The sequence below is a fragment of the Momordica charantia genome (assembly GCF_013281855.1).
Source record: "Momordica charantia cultivar OHB3-1 chromosome 11 unlocalized genomic scaffold, Mcharantia_2.0 BLBB01000011.1, whole genome shotgun sequence".
NCBI classification, from domain to species: domain Eukaryota; kingdom Viridiplantae; phylum Streptophyta; class Magnoliopsida; order Cucurbitales; family Cucurbitaceae; genus Momordica; species Momordica charantia.
The window spans coordinates 16,705,329-16,728,019 of NW_028275159.1; the positions used below are offsets into that span (position 1 = coordinate 16,705,329).

At 36.7% G+C, this 22,691-nt stretch overlaps 1 protein-coding gene across 2 annotated transcripts; it reads left to right on the top strand.

Annotated features, from left to right (window-relative positions):
- Window positions 1-3,099: 3,099 nt before the first annotated feature.
- Window positions 3,100-21,129, top strand: LOC111024428 (DEA(D/H)-box RNA helicase family protein). Of its 2 annotated transcripts, XM_022302120.2 has the most exons (19): window positions 3,100-3,582; window positions 3,658-3,837; window positions 3,914-3,982; window positions 4,125-4,231; window positions 5,981-6,059; window positions 6,354-6,527; window positions 6,638-6,786; window positions 6,909-7,004; window positions 7,398-7,500; window positions 7,597-7,659; window positions 7,781-7,842; window positions 8,379-8,475; window positions 16,962-17,080; window positions 17,162-17,204; window positions 17,362-17,463; window positions 19,091-19,189; window positions 19,280-19,363; window positions 19,990-20,264; window positions 20,720-21,129. In XM_022302120.2, exons 1-19 carry the CDS (start codon window positions 3,280-3,282, stop codon window positions 20,733-20,735), a joined length of 2,220 nt encoding a protein of 739 aa, XP_022157812.1. In that variant the 5' UTR covers window positions 3,100-3,279; the 3' UTR covers window positions 20,736-21,129. The 2 variants fall into 2 exon arrangements, with proteins under 2 accessions (XP_022157812.1, XP_087975765.1); XM_088119639.1 differs by lacking the exon at window positions 7,597-7,659.
- The last annotated feature ends 1,562 nt before the right edge of the window (window positions 21,130-22,691 follow it).

Here is a 22,691-nt window from a genome sequence, read left to right on the forward strand (position 1 = left end):
CCTTCCCATGACCACCTACAGGTAAATTTCCCACATTCTAATTCACTGCACCGTTTACAAGCATGCTTTTCCTCGTAATAAACAAAATACACCTAATAGCTCACAACTAGAACAATATAAACTAAATTATCAGTTTAACAACGCGAGCATTTCATTTACATCATATTTGCAAAACGTCATGAGCCAGTTACTTCTAACTACAACAATTCAGAACCTACTAGTCACCTACAACAATAAGAACAGGAAGCATGTTTCCTCAAAAGTATTCAATAATAGAAAGACGGCAACAAGATCACTAGAATTTCACAACTCAAAACTAACAATCCCTACATGCTCAATTAAATTATTTTAACAAGAAAAACAGCATCAAAACCATTCCGTTAACGCTAGATAACGCACGCACTCGCCCCCTGGTGCTACTTACACAACCACGTCCCTAAATCTTGCGTCGATCTCACACCTAAGCATAAAAACAGAAAAAAAACAGCAAGTTATATGTACGATTCAGCCTTCGAAATCAACTCTAAGGGAGTTCAAAGGGCTCATTACCACAAAAACGACTTCGTGTAGGTGTGGGTAACTTAGATCTAGCTTGCAAAGGTGTGGGTAGCGTAAATCGGGCTTCGAACGGATGAGGGAAATCACCGAACACCACAAAAAGCTGCTGCCCACGTTTTTATAGCAGAGGAATGCCCCGAAACGACTTCCAACGTCTTCGTTTTGATGTCTGTTACCACAAAACAACTTCGCTTATGAGTGGGTATCCCAAAATTAACTTCGAACATAGGTGGGTCAAAGAAACTTGCCGCACTTCACGGATCTAAGCTGTTTGAGGTCGTTGGGGCTTGTCGGATCGGAGAGAAGACACCACGAAACCAGCACCCACGTGCACCACCGCCGCCTGCTGCTGCCGACGCCGCGCGCCGCCGCTGCCCGGAGTAGCACGCCGCTGCTGCTCAGAGTCGCACCCGCTGCTGCCTGTCGCGCCGCCTGCTGTCAGCCGGAGGGAGCCGTCGTCGGTGCTGCTTCGTCGGAGAAAGAAATCCGGATGGGGGGGGTGGTGGCTTCAACAAGAAAGGGAAGGGAGGAAGAAGAAGAGGAAGGAGAACAAGATGGGTTAGGGTTGTTTTGTTTTAATTCCCCTTTTTCCTTTGTTTTGAAACATACAACTCACTTGGGCTAGTTTCTTTTGTTTAAGGCCCACTTACCCAATCACTCCTTGTTAACAAAACCAATAATATAATTTCGTAGTTGGTCCAATGGCCCAGAACAAGTGTCACATAGCGGAATCCGTACTAAACCATAACTTGATAAATAACTACACGCTACTAACTCACCACTAAATCTGTAACAATACACACTAGCCGAGATGTCACACTTAAATTAAATAAAGATCACTGATGAATCAAATAAAATAAAATGAAATAAATAAATAAATCAATAAATAAAATCTATTTTGTTATAAAATTTCCCGGAACTCGGGGCAAGCTAACCTGAGTAACGCGGGGCGTTACAGGGCCCCACCCTCTCATTGACCCAAGAGGAACTTCCGGTTATTGGTCGGACCATAACCGGGTTGTTCATTAGAGGAGTAGTGGTATTTAAGAAGTAAGATGTAACTCAGGGGTAAAACGGTAATTTGACCCAACTTGAGTTACGAGCACTCGTGAAGGATTGACTCGTCATTAATGGTCGTATATCCATGGACACGAAAACATTCTGCAGTGAGAAGAGTGCAACTACGGGTCTTTAGTGGAATGACCTGTAGTTAACGAATCTTGATTAACTCGATCAATGGGTTTGACCAATTAATCTTGCATCGTTGGAGCTTCTGATCTGTAGGTCCATTAGGTCCCCTTGCTAGCTCATAACGGGTAAAACGAGGATCAAGTTTTTGGAAGAATTTGAACTGTTCAAATTTAATAAGGGATTATAATATATAGTTAATTCTAAATTAAAACTATATATTATGAGAGAAATTATTTGAATGAGATTGAAATAAAATTAATATGAATAAGATTCATATTAAATCTATAGGTTAAAAATAATGTGCATAAGATGTACATTAGAACTATAGGTTATACGAGAGAAATACTATAGAATATGATTCTATTTATGAGATAAATAATTAAGGGTTAATTATTTGATATATATATATATATATTAATAATTAATTAATATTTATTAATTAATTATTATATATATAAATAATATTAATATTATTAATAATATAATATTATTATTATTATTAATATTTAACTCCCCTGCAAAATTGCTGGGGGTGGGCAGTTAAGTGACGTGGGTAACTCCCTAGCTTTTATTCTTCTTTTTTGCATTCTACAAAACACAGAGGAACAGAACAAAAAAAACACAGAACTCCCATTCTTCTCTCTCAAACTCTCCCTCTCATTCCAAACTCTCCCTCTCATTCCAAGGAAACGCTCCCACAAGCGTGATCTCGAAACCTAAGAGGATAGCAAGGAAGTTTCAGTGATGGTGTTCGAGGGAAATTCATTGAAGAAAAGTTCAAAGGTATAATTTTTCCTCTGTATTTTCATCTTTAACGGTTTTGATTTTGTTTCCCAAATGTCACGAACAACGGTCCGCTTTCGCTCCGGGATTCACATCCCTTCAGTTCTCGAGAAAAATTATCGGTTTTTATAATTGTTTTTAATTATTTTTAGAATTTAAGTATAAAAAAAATATAATAAATATATATTAATTATTTAAAAAATGGAACCGAGGATGAGTTGAGACATGGTGGGAAATGTCCTCTTCTTGAGGCGGGGAGGAACTCAACTGTAGAAAAATATTTGTTACGTAGAGACATTAATATATAAGTTTAGAGATATAAAAAAAAAGAAATTAGAGCACTAGAAATAAAAATTAGAAAGAGAATTTCTCAAAAAAAAAAAAAAAAGAAAAAGAAAAAGAGAGAGATTCAAAAAAAAAGAAAATTGTAATACAATACAACTTATCAGCGGGCTCATACTCAAACTCTCTTAATTGGAAATAAATGCAATTTACAGTTAAAAATTTATTTTGAAATAAGGTAAAGTTGGAAAGATTAAAATCAAAAATAATAATAAGAAAAATTTCTCTTAAGCCCTAGGAGCCTCTTCTCTTAAGCCTTTTCTCTCCTCCGTAGCCAGCCACCAGTACCACCGTGAACTTCTATTTGGAATCAAATTTCGCTTAAAAAGCCCTTCGATTTTGGAACTCTTTGAAGAGCAGAAAAAGCCCTTCGATTTTGGAACTCTTTGAAGAGCAGAGACCAAAATGGGTTTTAGTTTTGAATTCGATCCCCCCAGCGACGAAGAACTGGACCATTCCGAAGCCGAAGAAGAAGATGAAGAACAAGGTGTGGAAGAGGAGGAAGATGAACCTATTTCTCGCCGCCGCACTGAATCTCCTTGGGATTTTGCTTCCTACTCCGAGTCAGTCGCCGAAGAACATGCTCGTCGAAGCACTACCTCCGTTGATTACAAAATCTCCAAACTTCTAGAGAAGCGCTCTGGAAGCTTCACTCCAGCCGCCATTGCCGATGATTATGAAAGTTCTGAAGCAGAATCTGACAGACAAGTAACTTTTGAGCCTTATCTCTATTGGCGACAAGTTGTTTGTTTTCTAACTAAGTTCTTGCATTTTGATTTTTAGGAAGATTATAGACCGGAAGATGACGATGATGGAAATAGTCATGTTGGTGATATTAAACCCTTTTTTTCACCTTCCGATGGGGCGTCCTTTCATGCAAATTCGTTCATGGAGCTCAATTTGTCGCGCCCATTGATTCGGGCATGCGAGGCTTTGGGATATGCAAAGCCGACACCAATTCAGGTGCCAATATTTGATTTTTATTTTTATTTTTTAATATAATCTTAAATTTTATTTTCTCACTAATCTTGTTGAGTAGGCGGCTTGCATACCGTTGGCATTAACTGGACGTGATATATGTGGAAGTGCAATTACAGGTTCTGGAAAGGTAGGGATTTATTTGTAATAATTGCCACGATAACTTTCTGGAATAGAACGTCTAGTGGTAGTTTTATTTTATGAAGAACTATTGCAAAAGTTATCAATAAAAGGAAACTAATTTTGCTATTGATGTTGTCCTTTTCTTACAGACTGCAGCCTTCTCACTACCTACTTTGGAGAGGTTACTGTATCGGCCAAAACGAGATCGAGCAATAAGAGTGCTAATTCTAACTCCAGCTAGAGAATTGGCTATTCAGTACGTACAATTTTTTTTTTCTTGATAAGAAACAGAAATGAATTAACAACAAAAAGACCACTTAATATGGAAAGTATATTTCATTTAGCCCAAATAAACACCAAGCAAAAACTGAACATGCTTTGAGAGATCTATTATGTACTGTACACACATTCCTATATTTTCATGTTAATGTCAAATAAAAATGTGAGAGTCCTAATAGGGATAGTTTGGGAATAGTATTAGTATATGAGTTAGGGGCGTTAGAGTAATTAGTTAGGGGTGCAGTGGTTATAAATAGAGGAATTAAGGAGAGGAAAGGGTATCTTTCGGGAATAGCTTAAGGTGAAGAACTTAGCCTAGTTCTTTTGGAGAGAGAATAGCCCTCTCGAGGCTATTGATATTGTAATTTCTCTTTGATATTGCAATATAGTTATCTTGTTTCGTTTAATGTATTTGGGATCCTAACAAATTGGTATTAGAGCATTGATTCTGGCCTTGGGTATTGTATCGGAGTTAATGCTGCTGAAGTTACCAAGATGGGCTGTAGAAGAGGATAATCCTTTGAAAGAATTGCAACTACAACTCAAAGAGATGCAAGATGTGCTTGCAAAGTGTATAGCAAGGCCGGTTGGGAGGGAAAAAGAGACACCAAGTACGGAAGGACCAACTGTGAAGAAACCCATCCTGAAGTTATTGGATTGTTGGAAGTAGAGGTGAAGAGTTGCTGGAAGGCGTTGATCGTACCCAAGAATGTGGCCTAGAACTCGATGGAAAAGTCTACCAAGGTGGGGAAATGTTTTCGTGCAGGGACCCTGAAAGCACATGAGAAGAATGACAGACGAAAATCAAGCGTGAAGAAGTTGGGGACGAGAAAAATAAGGCCGCAACCACAACACTGGAAGTTAGAAAGGAAGTATGAAGGAGAAATAAAATGACAAAGAGGGAACGATAAGATTCCGACAGGCAAGGGGTCTTCGCAGACACCCTACCCATGTGGAGAAAGTTACCCTAGCTGTTGCAAGGAACCCCTCCAATCGCCGTTCACCTGCAGCATCAACATTGCTGCTCCATTTCATGCAGACTCTGCTTCGACAATGACTACTGGCTGTCATGCGTTCGTCGGACAAGTGCGTTGCCATCGTTTGACGTGTTTGGTTGCATGCTACCGTTCGCCATCGTTGGTTGCACACCACGGGCACTGTTCTTCACCGACATTGCTCCACTGACTCACACACCGTCACCACCCTCTGGCGCACCATGTTGCATGCCATTGACCATCCACCACCTATTGCACGACTCACTATCCACCACACACATCTTTTGCCGCCGTCTGCCGTGCATCCGTCATAATAGCAATTCAGCTAGGGTTTTAGATATGCTAGGTTTCTAATCTTGTGGGTGTTTAATAAAGGTAAATTTGGTTTTGGGTATGCCCACCTTGAGGGCAAGGTGTCTTTGAAGGACGTTGCAATGTGAGAGTCCTAATAGGGATAGTTTGGGAACATGATTAGTATATGCGTTACTGGCGTTATAGTAATTAGTAAAGGGTGAGTTGGATATAAATAGAGGAATTAGGGAGAGGAAGGGAGGTCTTTTGGGAATAGCTTAAGGTGAAGGACTTAGCATAGTTCTTTGGGAGAGAGATTCTCGAAAGACTATTAATATTGTAATTTCTATTTGATATTGTAATATAGTTACCTTGTTTCGTTTAGTGTATTTGGATCCTAACAGAAAATAAGGAATATTTGTTGTTTTGTTTTCCTCCAGAGTTCACAGTATGATAGAGAAACTTGCTCAGTTTACTGATATCAGATGTTGCTTGATCGTTGGTGGGCTTTCAAGAAAGGTATGACCTAATGTACTTAGGTGACTTTAATTTATTTCATAAAGCAGAAGTGTGAACTATTTATATATATACCCTTTACCAGGATCTTACATTGTAATTCTATTTTTAAAAAATCATACAAGTATTTCTTCACGTGATATAACAAGGACCAGTTTCATCTGAAATGCGAGAATTTTACAAAGAACAAAATTCTTTACGGCGGGGTCGTTGATCCATTTCCCTAAAAAAGAAATATGTTTGATCTTTCTCACCTTTCTTTGGTTAATGATATTTTAGTAATTTTATTTTGTTCAGGAGCAAGAAGCAGCCTTAAGATCAATGCCTGATGTGGTTGTGGCCACTCCAGGACGTATGATTGATCATTTACGCAATTCCATGTCGGTAGATTTGGATGATTTAGCAGTTTTAATACTTGATGAGGCAGATCGTCTATTGGAGCTTGGATTTAGTGCTGAAATTCGTGAACTGGTATATTATGCCCTCTTTGGTGCAATTTTTAGGATGGAAATTGTATGAATATTTGATTCCTCTGTTTTCTAGTATTTGGTATAAAGAGTCCTTGATTTTTATTTTTAAAGGTCCGTCTTTGTCCAAAAAGAAGGCAGACAATGCTATTTTCTGCTACCATGACAGAAGAAGTTGATGAGCTCATCAAGCTTTCCTTGACCAAACCATTGCGCCTCTCAGCTGACCCAGCTACCAAGAGGCCAAAAACATTGACAGAGGAGTAATTTTATACCTGTCTTCTTCTCTGGAATTTATTTATTTTGAATACGACATCTATTGACCTGAAAGTCTCTCATCTGTTGGATGATTTTTAGTTATCAAGTATGTGTATCCTACTTGCAGGGTCGTTAGATTACGTAGAATGCGTGAAGTGAATCAGGAAGCGGTCCTTCTTGCTCTGTGCTCAAAGACATTTACTTCTAAAGTTATTATATTTAGGTACTAGAATGCGAGAAGTTTGAGCTAATACCCAACTTTGTTTTTGAATAATTTCAATTGGAGGAATGCATCTAATTCTTTTACTAAGTAATGTATCTGATAGAGGTCCATTTTTCAGACTCTTACAAGCAATCGTCCTGTGATCTACTAATTCTAATTAATTTAATTTTTTATTATTTTGTTTTCCAAATAACATGACATATATTTTTTTTTTTTTGTCTTTTTGAAAAGGAAACTGTGATTTCACTGATGTAATGAAAAAATTACAAAAGGAAGGAAAGGCCTTCCAAACACCTATTGGTGGATTACAAAAACTTCTCCACGTAGCAATTAGAGTAGTAATGATGTATAACGTGAATTTCAATTTGATCATTATTTTTGTTTGACTGGTAGTGGAACCAAACAGGCTGCTCATAGGCTAAAGATTTTATTTGGATTAGCTGGCTTTAAAGCTGCTGAGCTTCATGGAAATCTTACCCAAGTTCAGCGTCTCGATGTGAGTGATTGAATGTTAATATAGTGTTGGAATCATTAAATCAAGAACCTCAGTTTCCTACGTAATCCTGATCATTATTTTGATTTTCTTATGTAGGCCTTAGAACTCTTTAGGAAACAACAAGTTGAATTTCTTATTGCTACTGATGTGGCTGCTCGGGTGATAACTGATTTTTAAATTTGTTGTCCTATAGGATATATAATATGGTTGAGAAAAAATCAGGTATATTCATTTTACTGATGTTTATGTGGTAATTTATGTTATGGTTGAAATGTTGTAGGGCCTGGATATTATTGGTGTTCAAACTGTTATAAACTTTGCATGTCCTCGTGATCTCACCAGGTAGATATTGGATTCTGATCTGTCTTATTTGTCACCACGTGACCATATTTACTTTTATTGGCATCACATCCTTATTTTCTCTTCATGGAAGATTCACTTTTTTCCATTTTACATCCAAATTTATTTGTTTTTTTTGGAGCAATGAGTATGGCTTTTAAAAAATACTCTTGTTGGGTTGGAAGTTCTGCATATGATTCTTGCCCATAATTCTCGTTGGCTTCCAGCACTCTTATGCAGAAGGAAATTGTCTGTGATCTTTAATTTTGGATATATATATATATGTATATAGTTATAAATTACACTATTTTAGAAATTTTGAATTCGAAAACTTCCCTTGATTATATTATGTGCACCATAATGTTAGTATTTCTCACAAGTATGTTCTACATTTTGTGCATGTTGAGACAATTGTTTCTTTCATTCTGACCATTTTATTTTTATCTACCTCATTCTTATATCAAGGCATGCATCAACCATTTTTATTTATTATTAACTGATCGAATTGATTACATTTGTAATTTTCATTCTTTTTGTAGCTATGTTCATCGAGTTGGTCGTACTGCAAGAGCTGGTCGAGAAGGATATGCTGTTACGTTTGTGACAGACAATGACAGATCTCTTTTGAAAGCCATAGTGAGTGTCAAGGCATTTGACCATTCTAAGTTTATGTTATAAACTTTTATTGCTATTGAATTCTTATTACTTCCATTCAAATTAGGGAAGAGAGATTGAAAGTAACAGCTGTAATGAGGGATATTTGGGACTTGGTAACTCGAGGGATTGGTCTTTTTTGAGGTTATCTGGAATCTGTTTACAAGAGTGCTCTTTCTTAGGTTCGTGCTTTTTGAAGGTGTATTAATAGCTTCCTTTGATATCTCTGGCTTCTCAACCACAAGCGGAAGAAAGCTTTAGGTGATTATTGGTATTTATAATAAGAAACCCCTTTATGAGAGCAGTTCATCAAGGCACCCTTTTTTTCCAACAAGAAACAATCTTTTCATATATGAAAAGGAAGAAAAATGTTCAAGGATACAAGCTTCCAATATAAGCAAAAAAGAGGAAAAAAGAAAATACAAATGAGCAAAATAGAAGAATAATAATGATAATGTTCAAGGATAGAAGCACCCAACAGAAGCAAAAAAGAGGAGAAAAGAAAATACAAATGAACAAAATAGAAAATGAACCAAATAGAAAAATATTGATGAGAACATAATATCTTCTAACAGAAAGATCCTCCAAGATGCAAGGAAACCAAAATAAAAACTTAAAATTTTTCATTAAAAGTATATTCTGAAAAATTCTCAATAATGTTGTTTGAAAGGTCCAAACCATTAGGGGAATCCAAACTAATGTATCTAACATTTAATCTTCCTTCTCATCATCTGAGAATTGTTGTAGAATTTATAGCCCCAAGAGAGAGAGAGAGCATGGAATTCTAATGGACACCGATCCTTCCTCCTTATTCAAAGCATAGTTTAGGTTGACAGATTGTGAACATGTTCCATTTAATAATCTTGTTGCAAACTTTATTCGTGAATACTAATAGGGTGAAGCAGGAATAAACTTCCTTGGCGGTAGCTTATCAGGATCAAAAGAAAGTAGGGCCAATGTTCTTTGAAACGACGTCAGCATTTACACCTTCTAAAGGACTGTTCTGATTCTCATTCTCCATCTCTTTCCTCTTAATCGAAGAATGAGATGTTTCTAATAAAAATCCATCTGACTCTCTTTCTCACTGACTTCACCAGCTGTATCCCTTTCCCCCAAAACTATCTTCTTTTCAGGGATATACGAAAGGCTAAGCTTCGAAACTCTTGCATTTAATCCTTCACCTGAATTTATTACCAATGATTTGGTGCCCCAAGCAGCTTCTTATTTAAAGTTCTTCTCACGTGGAAGACCTTTCATCTTCCATAATGTTTTGAATTCCCTCCAAATCAAGGGGTTTCGAAAAGTTCTCGAGGTTCAAATCCAAGAAACTTTTTCTTTTAGTGGCAGCTCTGATCTATCAACAATCGGGACTTGAATCTTAAAGGAACCAAGACGAGGATCCTTAATCTCAATTGAAGCAGGAAAGAAATCACATAAATTATCTTTTACCTGCAAGAGAACCTCCGAACAATCGATTAAATTTAGAGTCTTCAGTGAAACCTCCTCCAAACCTCCTAAATATGTTCCTGACACTTCAAAGGATTGCTTCGTCGAGTGTTTTAGCGGTAAGTCATATAGCTTTATCCATCCACTATATCCTTTTATAAATTCCTCTCTGCTGTGTTCGACAAAGTCCCATCTTTCACAACCTTTATCCATCTCCCATTTGTTATTTGACTACAAAGCAGCCAGCTATCTTCAAGCTTCAACAAAGCTTTATCTTCCATGGAAGGATTTCTTTTTTTTTTTCCTTGAAATCCGTGTGTCTGGGCCAGCTTTTGAAATCAATGGAAGGATTAATCAAACAACTTTGTGAAAACTCTTCTTTTACAGCAAGGGAGATTAGTTTCCAATCATTGTGTGCACAACACTTTGTAAGAACCATTAAGTTATTCCAATCCAGTTCCACCACCTCAGAATCCTTTTTGATACAGAAGGATTTCTGATCTTTTAGTATCTGATCATTCGGTTTCGCATAGGTAAGAGAAACCTGAGCTTTACCCTTCCCATGGAAATTCCAACTTTTGTCATCTCGAAAATTTCTTCTCTTTTTGCTTACCAAAGCTTCAATAAAGTGATACATTACAGCGAAGATCCCCACATTGATCAATTTCTCCTAATTGGTGTTCTATTTGTAAGGCAGACTCTGAAACGCAGCAACATTTACTTGTCACCTGCTCATATGCATCCCACTTTTGGAATGATCTCCAATCAATATTTGGATGGATCACTTCTCTCCCACAAGATCCCCTCTACTTTTCGAAACAACTCTTTTGGGTCATCCCTTTAAAGAGAAGAAAAAGCTCCTGTGGAAGAATTTTGTTTGAGCCTTTCTTTGGATAACTTGGAACAAGAGGAACCATTTCACCGGCAAGGAGTCTCCTTTTGATCGGTTTTTTGAATCTATTGTTTTTTTTGGTCATATTGTGGTGTAAATGCTCCCCCCTTTTCCAGGTTTATAGCTTAACATCTTTACTTTATAGTTGGAAAAGTTTTTTGTAATCCCTCTTTTGGGCATCTTTTGTGATTTCATACATCAATGAAATTGTTTCTTCTACCAAAAAAATAAAGGAGGGTTGAGGAATTGATGTTATCTTCACTCTTGAGTCTACCATCCCGTGGGACCTTCAGACTTCCTTTCTATAATCTAACCTTGATCATTTCCTCATAAGCCAACCAGCCACTCTTCTCAAGACCCTCCTTTCTATAATCTAACCTTGATCATTTCCTCAAAAGCCAACCAGCCACTCTTCTCAAGACCCGCGACTATTATCAGTCTTCTTCTTCCTCCTCCCTCTTCTCAATGACTCTCTTTCTCATTGACTTCACTCTTGAGTCTTCCTCCACTTGTAATCTTCAGACATAGTAGAATTTTTGAATCTTACATATACCAAATTAAGTACTTATCAAATTCAAAAAAAGAATTCGGATTAGCAGTTGCAACATATCTACGAGCTGTTCTTCAAACCAAGGCAATTGCTACAAATTCATAGGCATAACAACCTTGCATCGCATGTCTTCCATATAAAACCATTCATCTTCAAACTATAAGCGAAAAACTCATTTCCATGATAAGAATAAAGTAGATGAGCTAAAAGCTGAGGCTAAAATGAAAACTGAAAATCACTGCGAACAAACTTCAAACATGAACGAGAATAATTTGAAAAGGACTGCTCCAGGAAGATAGAGAGAAGTGAATGAACGAACGAGTTCAAGTTCAAACCTTCCTAAAAGAAAGAAAAAGAAAATCTAGATTTCCCTACTGATACGGTCTAATCTGATTAGTTCATCAAGGCACCCTAAAAATAGTGAAACCCTTTTATGAATGTTACAACTACCACTTCGAAACTACTCCCATTTAAATAGAATGTTAACCTAAATCAGAACACCCCCCAAAACTTACCAAGCCTGAAACAACCATTCTAAAGACAAGAATAACTTCTGTACAGAAAAACCTTATGGATTTCTTTTTCTTTTCTTTTTTTTTTTTTTTTAACAAGAAACAATTTTTCATTGATGATGAAAAGGACAAGAATGTTCAAAAGGTACAAACTCCCAAAAAAGTGAAACAGAAAAGAAAACGAAAAAAACAGAAAAAAAAACTCATTACAAAGGATTGATAAAAGCCATCCAAATCTGGTTCAAAAACACCAAATGTACTTTGTGGGCTTTTGTGGTGGCAGCCGTTTTGTGGAATCTATGGTTGGAAATGAATCATAGACATTTTGAAGATTTTTCTTTAGGCTTCCAAAATTGGTGGAGTAATGTACCGCTCACTACTTCTAGGTGGTGCTATAGTTTCAACAAATTTTTTTGTAACTATACCCTTTATTCTATCCTTCACAATTGGAAGGCTTTCATGTCTTAGCTCCTTTTTGGGGAGGGGCCTTAGGTTGTTCTCTTTTGTGATTAATACATATTCTCTCTATTTCTTATAAAAAAGGATAAAAACATCCAAATTAGAGAAGATTAGATTCAGAGAATAATTTGCAAAGGAATCAGCAAGAGAACACCAATGGGAAGCCTTGAACTTTGCTGAAGAGAGACACTCGAACAAGGATCCACTCTTACCCTCGAACAGCCTCAAATTTTTCTCAAACCAAAGCTCTGATGGTAAAGCTTTAACGGTGTTGATCCATAATAATCAAGTAGCAGTAGAAGAATGAGAACGACCACAAAGAAGCTGGAGCAAGAAGTCTTGTGCCTTACAGTAAAAAACCCAATCAATGTGAAAGATGCGAAAAAGAGATGCCCACCCATAAGCAACAAAAGAACAATGGAAGAATAAATGACTTTTATCTTCCCCACTAGCACCACAAAGAACACAAAATGAAGGAAGAAGATCTGCTGTAGGAAGCTTTCTTTGGATAATCTCTGCCGTATTTAATTTCCCTTGAAGAAGAATCTAAGAAAATACGTTAACTCTCCTTGGGCTTTTTGTTTTCTATAAGGCAGCATACAGATCCTTATCCATTGGAGAAGAAGACTGCAATCTGTCCAAAGAAGCTACTGAAAACACACCAGACCGTTCTAGAGACCACATTCTTCGATCTTATGTGCAAGTAACCAATGCTGAATCTAAACTGATAGAAGATTGGCAAACTCATCCAATTCTTCTTCCTTTAGAGGCCTTCTTAACACTATGCTCCACGAGAGTGTGTTTTGATCCCAGAAGACTGATCCTAACGGAGAAAGAGAAAGTTTGAACAATCTAGAGAATCTGTCCTTTAAAGGACAATTAAGGATCCAAGGATAATGCCAGAAAGAAACCCTGTTACCCAGGCCGATTCTATAAGACAAAAAGGGCTCCACTTTCTTCCAATGCTTGGAAATATGACTCCAAGGGCAATGCTTGCTACTAGCTGTATGTGAACCAGTCGAAAGAGTCGGAACCATGGATATTTTCAACCACCTGCCGCGAAAGGGAAAAGATTCACAACCAAAACACCAACCCCATTTAGCAAGAAAAGCACTATTTCTTTGAGACAAACTGCCGATCCCCAAACCTCCATCTTCAAGGTGCAAAGAAGTGATTTTCCAATAGACTAGATGCTTCAAAGGCCCCTTAGCCTTCCCTCAAAAAATCCCTCGTAGCTTTCTCAATATGTTTGCATATGTTTGAAGGTATTTGAAATAAGGACATATAATAAGTTGGAAGATTGGCCTAACACTGAAAAACCTTTTGAAATTGCAAAATAAAACTCGATTTTCTCAAAACATACACCCACCTTCAAAATGAAACCTGAGAAGTATGAAGAACTTCACTTTGTTCACAAAGTTGAGATCCTGAACCACATCCAAGAATTATTATTATTATTATTTTTATTTTTTTATTTTTTTATTTTTGGGTAAGGAACAATTTCATTGATGAGTGAAATTACAAGGGAGGGGGCAGTCCCCGAGAACCAAAGGAGTTACATGAAACTTCTCCAATTGGTCAAAAGAGAATGAATGCTATACGAAAAAAAGAGAGGCGAAGATTTACGCCAAGTAATAGCATGGAAAATGATAGTATCAAAGAATCTATCAAAAGATGTCTCCTTGTTGAAAATTCTATAATTTTGTTCCATCCACGTGTTCCAAAAAAGGCATTGATGATATGGAGCCAAAGAAGTTCCTTTCCCTTTTTGGAAGGGTGGCACGAGAAGAGGAAAGGAATAAGGTCCTTGATGTCAAGAGGAAGTGCGGTTTTCCAGCCAAAAGATCGAAATATCTCATCCCAAAATTTTGATACAAAGGTACAAGTGTGAAATATTTGTTGTTGAGACTCAACACTGTTCTTACAAAGAATACACCAGTTCGGTGAGATGGAGATGTATTGTAGGCACGGCTGCAATGTATCTTGGGTATTGATGGCACTGTGAGCAAGTTCCCAGATGAAGAATTTGATCTGTTTTGGGTAGGTATCACTCCAACTGTTCTTGGCAAGAGAGGAAGGGAGGTAAAATAACCTTGTGTCCATGTCAAGTAACAAACCGTTGCTATCAATCCTCCAAACCCACTGATCATCCGAATGGCTTAGGCGGATAGGGGCTAGGAGATTAGACAAAACAGCCCACTGATCATCCGAGAAATTCAATGATGGATTCCATATCTTTCACAGCCACGTGCTTATGTTTGGAAAGAGAGTGCAGAAGAGGAAAGTGTGTTGCCAGGGGGAGTTTTAAAGCCAAGAGTCGTACTGAAGTAGGTGGATGCTCCATTGCCAATCTCAGCGTTCAATGATAAGGTGCTGGTGTGTCAAAATGCTTCTCCAAGGGCCTCTAGCAGAGGCTACTGTGGTGGTCTTAGGCCTTGATTGAAGGGGGGCGGTGCCATATCTGGCATAAACTCTCCTCCATAGGGCAGTTTTCTCCTTCTGGTATCTCCATATCCATTTAGCGAGAAGAGCTCGGTTTTTATCCCGAATTTCGTGAAGACCGAGGCCACCTTTGTCAATGGGGAGAGTAACCTTATCCCTTTTAACAAGGTGAATTGATGGGGATTCTTTGTGGCCCCTCCATAGGAAGGTCCTGTAGATCTCTTCAATGTTGGAAGCAACTTTGCAAGGTATAGGAAATAGAGATAAGTAGTGTGTGGGGATGTTGGAGAGGGTGGCTTGTATGAGGGTGGTTCTTCCCTCTTTAGATATGTGTGAGTTTCTCCAAGTGAAGCCTTCTGTATATTAAAACAATCTCTTTATCTTCCAGCCAAACTTTTCATACTTAACTTCAGAAATAAGGTTGACAAGCTCCCACAACCTTTCAATTTTTTTTTTCTTTAGATATTCTGTGAGACCACTAGATAGATTCTTTTAGCTCATGATTATGTCTTAATATCTTCGTTATTTCAATGAGAAGTTGTATCTTTCTTCAAAAAAAAGAAAAGATTATGTCTTAATATCTTCATCTGTAGGTTCAAACATGCTTTCAATTCTTCCAAGCTAAAAGATTTTCTTACTATGCTTTAACCATATTGCACTACAAAGTTCTTTTATATGTTTATCACTCCGAAAGAAACAAAGATGATCCTTAAGAAATGATGAGAGAAATATGCAAGAAAAAAGGATAACATAAATTACAACCACAGAAATTCTACCAAGGAAAATAAAGAGAAATCTAGAAAAAGGCCTTTACATAAATGCAGTATTTACTTATTTCTTTGTATTTTGCTGTTTTTATTTTCTTTTCACTCTATTGAGAATTTGTATTTGTTGGGGGTGAGCATGTAAGACTGAAAAACCGATCCGACCAACCAAAACCGACTGAACCGACATCGGCCAATTTGATAAAGGTTTTGGTCGGAGTCGGTTTTATTCAAATAAAAAACCGAGTTATATCGGTTTTTCGACCGATCGACTGACTTTTCTTTATTAAAAAAATGGGGAAAACAGACTGCATTTGTGGTGCTGCTGCAGTCCAGCCATTGAAAACCAGCAGCTGGCTGCTGGTTTTGAGGCTATTAATTTATTTTTTATTTTTTTACATTATCTTTTTTCTTTATTTTTAATTATCTTTATTATTTTACTTTTATTTATCTTCTTCTTCCTCAATCTCTCTCATTTTCTTTCTCTCTACTCTCCTCTCCCCTCCCCTCCATTTTCTTCTCCTCATCTTTCACAATTCACGGCCTTACTCTGTTCTTCTTCCCACTTCCCAGCGGCGCAACCCACTCTACGGCAACACGGCCGCCCTCTTCTTCTTCGTCTTCTCACTTCCCAGTTCCCACCGGCGCATTTCCACCCCTCATTCATCTTCTTCTTCCATTTTTATTCTCTTTTTCCTTCTTCTCCCCTTCCTCTTCACCAAACCGACTGACCATCGGTGTAGCTGGTCAGTTGGAATCGTGAAGCCTTCTAAAACTGATGAGCTTCAACTGATGGAAATCGAACATGTCGGTGGTCGGCGTCGGTTTGAGCCCAAAACCAACTCTGACCGACTGATGATCACCTATAGTATTTGTGAACAATTTCTTGTTCCTTTTCATTTCATCCATGAAAAGTCTGTATCTTGTTAAAAAGAAAATGTAGCGTTTGTCTCACTATACATTTACTGGTATACTTTTACTAATTGTATTTATATTGTTGTGAAAACATTGACCAATACATTATTCGGTTGATTCTTATGCATCAAGGGCAGATAGAAATTAAAGAACAATGAATTCTTTATTTATAACTAAGCCTTTCCATTGTGCTGCTTGGATAGACTGCACGCAACAGTTCTCCGGCTGCTTCTTCCACCTTTTTGGGGCTATTTTTTGCTTTCATTTGCTCTGGGTGTTTGCATCTCTTGAACTTTGTATTTTCTTTTCAATATTTCAGTGAGAATTCGTATCTTGATGAAAAAAATAGGGTTGAAACTTTTTGTTGTGCCGTTTTGACTTTTTTGGGTGAGCTGGTTTTTGTTGAGCATTTTATGCATTCTTTCATTGTTTTCATTTAAGTCTTGTTTATTCCAAAAAAGTCATGGGTCTCGACTTCACATTTACAGGCTAAGAGAGCTGGTTCAAAGCTGAAGAGCAGAATTGTTGCTGAGCAATCAATAAAAAAGTGGTCTGAAACAATTGAGCGAATGGAAGAGCAAGTTACTACGATTCTACGGGAAGAGAGGTTTCTTTATATGGCTGTTTCTCTGCTTGTTTTTCCAACTTCCCTTTCATTCTACTGTTGTTAATTTAAAAATTTTTGCAGAGAAGAAAGAGCTCTAAGGAAAGCTGAGATGGAAGCAACGAAGGTACAACTGTCCATGCTTTCTTCTCTGTTTCTATCTACACATTGTATTATGAGTGTCTTAGACTGCCTTGCATGTTATGGTGTATTATCAATACCCAACTTTTTCTAGAAATTTCAATTAACTTTGGTCATTATTTGCACTTTCTTTGTGTACTCAGGCAGAGAACATGATTGTTCATCAGGAAGAAATTTTTTCACGCCCTAAAAAAACCTGGTTTATATCTGACAAGGAAAAAAAGCTTGTAGCGAAAGCAGCTAAGGTAAGTACTTGTTGCTGTATATGCTTCAATTTTGTGCAAGAAAGTCTGGGATTTTCATTACTGTGTGATGTGGTCTTGGGCTCTTATGCTTAAGCTTGCGTTTATGATAATTTATTAGTCTCCTAGTCAGGAATGTCTTGTTATATATGCGCTATTTCAAGTTGGATCGATTTATTTCCCTGGTTTATAAGCAGTGATTTCGAGGCGCACCCGGGCGCTCGCCTCAGGCGAGAGGCGAGGCGATTTCGCCCAGGTGCGCCTTGCAACGTGCCCAGGCGAGTGCCTTCAACCGGGTGCTCGCCTTGGCACGCCTCAGCGCGCCTTTGCTCGCCTCTCGCCTGAGGCAAGGCGATCGCCTTGTTGAAGGCGGGCGCACAACAAGCTCACCTCAAATAAAAACCCTAAAAATTATCCAAATTCTCCTTGACAGCTTCTTCTTTGTCTTTGGTTCACCTTCTTTGTCTTTGCCGGCAACTATTTGCCTCTGTCGATCGTCGAAATTAAAAGGAAAAACATTAGGATGGAAGGAGAATGAAAGGTCAAAGAAAGAAGAATGAAAAGTAGAAGAGTGGAAGGAAAAAGAAGTGTCGAAATTAGGAAGAAGAAGATTTAGATGCAAAGAGAAGAAAAATAAGAAAAGTGGGAGAAAAGCAAAAGCCAGAATTACATTTTCAAGAAGCATTAAATGAGGGTCATGCATGGTATTATTTTCAAGAACATTTAGTGCTAGTGCCATGCATGGTGACTAATAAACAGATGGCAGCTTAAATGGGTTATTGCCATTGCGTTTTACGATATAAAAACTTTTAAAATTTTTATTTGTTAATTTAAGTGAACTTTTATTTAAATATTAAATTATTAAAATTTTTATTTGTTAATTTAAGTGAACTTTTATTTAAATATTAAATTATTTTTTTAATGTTTTAATGTTTTAAAACACGCTTCTTTATTTTACTTGATATATTTACTGTTTAATCTTATTTAATCTTTTATAACTTTGGAAATTTATATATATATATATATAAATAAAGGTGCGCCTTGCTTCACTCAGGCGTCGCCTTTTTATCGCCTCTCGCCTTAAGGCGATCTAAGGGCTTGTCGCCTTGAGGTGCGCCTTGCGCCTCGAAAACACTGTTTATAAGCTAAGATCCAATCGTACCCATATTTTTTACTCACGATTATCCTACGCCACAAGGCATTAGGTTATTGAGAAAGTGTCATGACCATTTAGCCAACAAGGCCTCCTTCCTGAGACTCATCCAATGGTTTTGAAACGATATCCCAAGTAATCAAATGAAATCCTCCCCCCTCATCCACCCCCTCCCACAAAAAATCCCTCACGATTTTCTCAAGACTTTTGTAAATAGATATCTGTATTTTAAGCAGGGACATGAAGTAAATCAGGATCCCTCTTATTCACTTCTATTTTGATGTTTTACTTACGTTGAAAGAGCAGCAAGTGCCAACTGCTCTGTTGTAAAAGCAAAAAGGGTATTTGTTCCATATGCTTTGAAATTGAAGAGGTGTTGAGCATTTAGTATTATCTTTACTAGCCTGTTTTCAAATTTTAGTATGCAATGTGCTCTTCTTTTAATAATTGTTCTTTTTCTACTTTTTCCTCAACTAGGCATCTTTGGACAAAGGAAAGACTTCTGGGAATGAGGTCTTAAGTGCTCAACATGCTGAAGACCTTAGGATGAAAGAAAAGAGGAAGCGCGAGTGTGAGGTACCCTAACATTGCTTGAATTAGAACGTTCTTTCAATGTTTTAAATTTATTAAGTTTAAAAGGAATAACCCTTCGTGTACTTTGAGCAGAAAAATTTGCCCAGGAAGAAGCGCAGGAGATTGGAAGCAGCTAGAGAAATGTTGGAGGAGGAGAAGCAAAATGACAAAACAGGAGTATGATTGACTACTCACTTCATGTTTTACCCATTGTCACATTAAATTAACCAATCTATCTTATATTATTAAGCAATGAAGTAAAAAGATACAAGGCATGCTCATTTGGATTTTGAATGACATTAGATGGGGATGTCAAAACTTCTAAATACATCAAATAGTGTACCTAATCTACTAGGTCATTTTCAACTTTGTCCATCCATAAGAAAGTAAGTTAAGATTTATTTATAGAAAGTTGATATGCCATTAAATTATTGTTCTATCACATATTTGGACTAGTGGGCATGCCACCAAAAACTGATTTTTTTTTCATGGGCGGGTTAGGTGTCATGTCAAAGGGCAATTGAATGGCATGCACCCGTTAATAATGAACTTTTTGTAACAAATTGTGATAGTTTTTAGGCTTTACTGAGCATTTTAATACATTATGTGTAAATATTGGTAAATTTGAGTGTTTGAAAGTTTAAGGACCAAATTGAGAATTATATAAAATATCAAGACTATTTGGCATGTTTAGCCAAGATCAAAATCCTGTGAGTTGGAAAGTAAACTTTAGATCTACTCTTCATTTTCCTCATCTATTTTTGTAAACTTTGTGGTTTGTCACATAATTGTAATAACTGCAGGGTGGAGGAGAAAATAAGAAAGATAAAGCTGGATTGTCACTTGTCAAACTTGCCTACCGTCGGGCAAAAGCAGTGAAGGCTGTGAAAAAGGCACTTGACTCGGGCAAGATTGTGAAGAATCAAAACCAAAAAACCAAACACTCTTCCCATAAAACTGAATCAAGATCTGAAGAAATGCGAGAGATGTTCCAAAATGACATGAGCGAGCAGAAGCAGAAACGGCGTGGCGGTGGCGGAAAGAAAAAGTCTAAGCATTCCTTCAAAAGCAAGTCAAGGTACAAAGCAAAAACACTTTTCTACCTACACTTTGGAGGAATTACTAATTTAGATGTGTTTAGTATAGAACTAGAGCTAATTTTAGATACGTTTAGTATAGAACAAGAACTACTTTTTAGAAGATCTACAGTATTTGGTGATAAGTAAAAAATATTTTAAAAAAATCGAATTGCTCTAAAAACTCTTTTTGAAGAAACATTTATGAGATGGTTATCCAAAAAGTAACTAAAGTGAGCGCTTTTGCAGTTTAAGCACTTAAGACATAATTTCTATGTAACAAAAGATGTTAAAAGTGAAAGATGTGCCAAACTCACCCTATGTTATAACGGCATTTACATTACTAGTCGTTGCTTGGACTACAAATGCAATTTATTATAGCTGATAACATGGTTTGATCCTCTAGCTTTATTCTCCTAGCATTATTGTATCGATGCTTTTGAATGTGTTTTTCCAGGTACAAGCGTAAATAGAAACTTCATCGGCAGTCGAGTGGCCTTGTGTTTGCTCGGGAGAGTGGAGGCAACACTCAGTTTGCAATCTGCATTCCCTACACCAGTTTTGATGACAAGATTAAGATGGATTCTCGACTCCAAAATTTTGGTTGGCTGTATCGTTTTTATCCTCAAAGTTCATTCATTACTCTCAGTTGAGTTGTGATGTGCTTTGAGAATCAAAATGTACCATGAAACTTAAAAGCAAACCCTACTAACATAATTTTTTTTAGAATGTACCATCTCCAAAATAACTAGAATGAGTATTAGTTTTCATAATTTTATGGTATCTTAGTTGAAGTTCAGCATTCGGATAGTGTGAATTATATCTATGCAAAAAAAAAAAAAATGTAGTCATATGATGTATTATTGATATTTTTGTCCTCTTTTTGAATTGGATGTGTAAAAGAAATTATTTGGTCGAAGACTCGAAGTCCAATCTTGAGTTTAAGTGAGCATTAATAGTGTCCATATAGATGTAATTATACATTATTTGTGGAGGATTGAATTGGCACTGATCGCTCGAACGAGTACTGACCTCGAGTATAATGCCTCTTTTTATAGATGGTCAGAAACTACTCTACATTTGTAATCTACCTCATATTTGTTATGTGAAATATTTTAAACTTGCATTCTCCTTAGAAATGAGAAAAATTGGTGTTTTGATATAACCATTGTTGTTGTTGAGTTCTTTGAAACTAGAAGATATTAATTAATATAAAATCTTAATAGCTTATTCAATGTTTTTATTTTTATATATTTTTGATACAAGTCTTTTCAAATTGAAAAGGTATAAATTATCTAACAAAAAGAGGAACCATAAAATGTTAGATAACCAAATGAAAAAAAAAAAGAGAAAAGATAACTTACCTTTATCAACAAATTAATAATTTTTAAATTTAACTAATTCCAACAAATCAACCATTTGGCTTGCGTGAGCACAGTAGTCAAGGAATTATTGGCTAGGGAGCTGGCGATGATTCAAAACTCAAGTAATTTTCTTGATAAACCGACATTTATATTGCTGATGTAGGAGGATTGATTTGGGAAGTAAGAAGCTCATTTGACATTTCCCCAACTTCTTACCGTAAACAGAAAGTTCGAATCTCTCCCCCTTCGTGTAGGGGTTTGTTTTATTGTTGTTTAGAATTAGTTAGGTTATTAGTTACTTATCCATTATTGTAATTAAAGACCACTGGCTCATAAGCCTAGCTTTGATCTAGTGGTTTATTAGGTATTTAGATGTTAGGTTCTCTTTGTAATTTAGATTGGGAAATTTAAGTAAGTGGCTAAATTATGCCACCCACTTTAGTGTCAATTTTTTTTTTTTATAATTTTGCAAAAGGGGCTAAAAGATATATTTGAAATTTTACATTTTTTTTTGTTTTTTCCCCGCAATGCTCTACCTATGTTTTTTTGGAATTTACAAGTATTTAACCACCCAACAAACTTGCTTTTCAATTCAAATGTTGTTTCTTACCCATTTGAAACAACCTAACATAGATTTGTTTTAAGGTGATCTTCCATATCTTTCTCCCCTGCAACAACCAATTGAACAAACAATTGTATCTTACAAGCTCTTCGCTACAACGATGGATTAAGTCTCATCCTTTCGAGCTCTCCTCTCGACAATAGTGAATTCTATACTAATCACATTTCTATATGATGGTAGTTGAGACCAAAACAAATCACTTAAACCAGAAATCTGTTTTAGTATCTGTAGTTTCCTACACATTAGACTTTGTCATAATTGCAAAAGCGGCATGGTATCTATTACCCTTGGCTTGTGCATAGATTGATGTTCGTCTTATTCAATTTTCTTTAGGTTTGTTTTTCTGTTAGTCTTATTCAATTTTCTTTAGGTTTGTTTTTCTGTTAGTCTTATTCAATTTTCTTCCTATTTGCTTCTCTTTCTCCCATTCCTATACTGGTTGG

Excerpts from the sequence above, each read along its gene's own strand:
- LOC111024428 (XM_022302120.2), top strand. The coding sequence starts at position 3,280 with ATGGGTTTTAGTTTTGAATTCGATCCCCCCAGCGACGAAGAACTGGAC. Across the intron at positions 6,528-6,637 it reads GTGCTGAAATTCGTGAACTG|GTCCGTCTTTGTCCAAAAAG; the intron begins GTATATTATGCC and ends TTATTTTTAAAG. Across the intron at positions 7,843-8,378 it reads TGTCCTCGTGATCTCACCAG|CTATGTTCATCGAGTTGGTC; the intron begins GTAGATATTGGA and ends TTCTTTTTGTAG.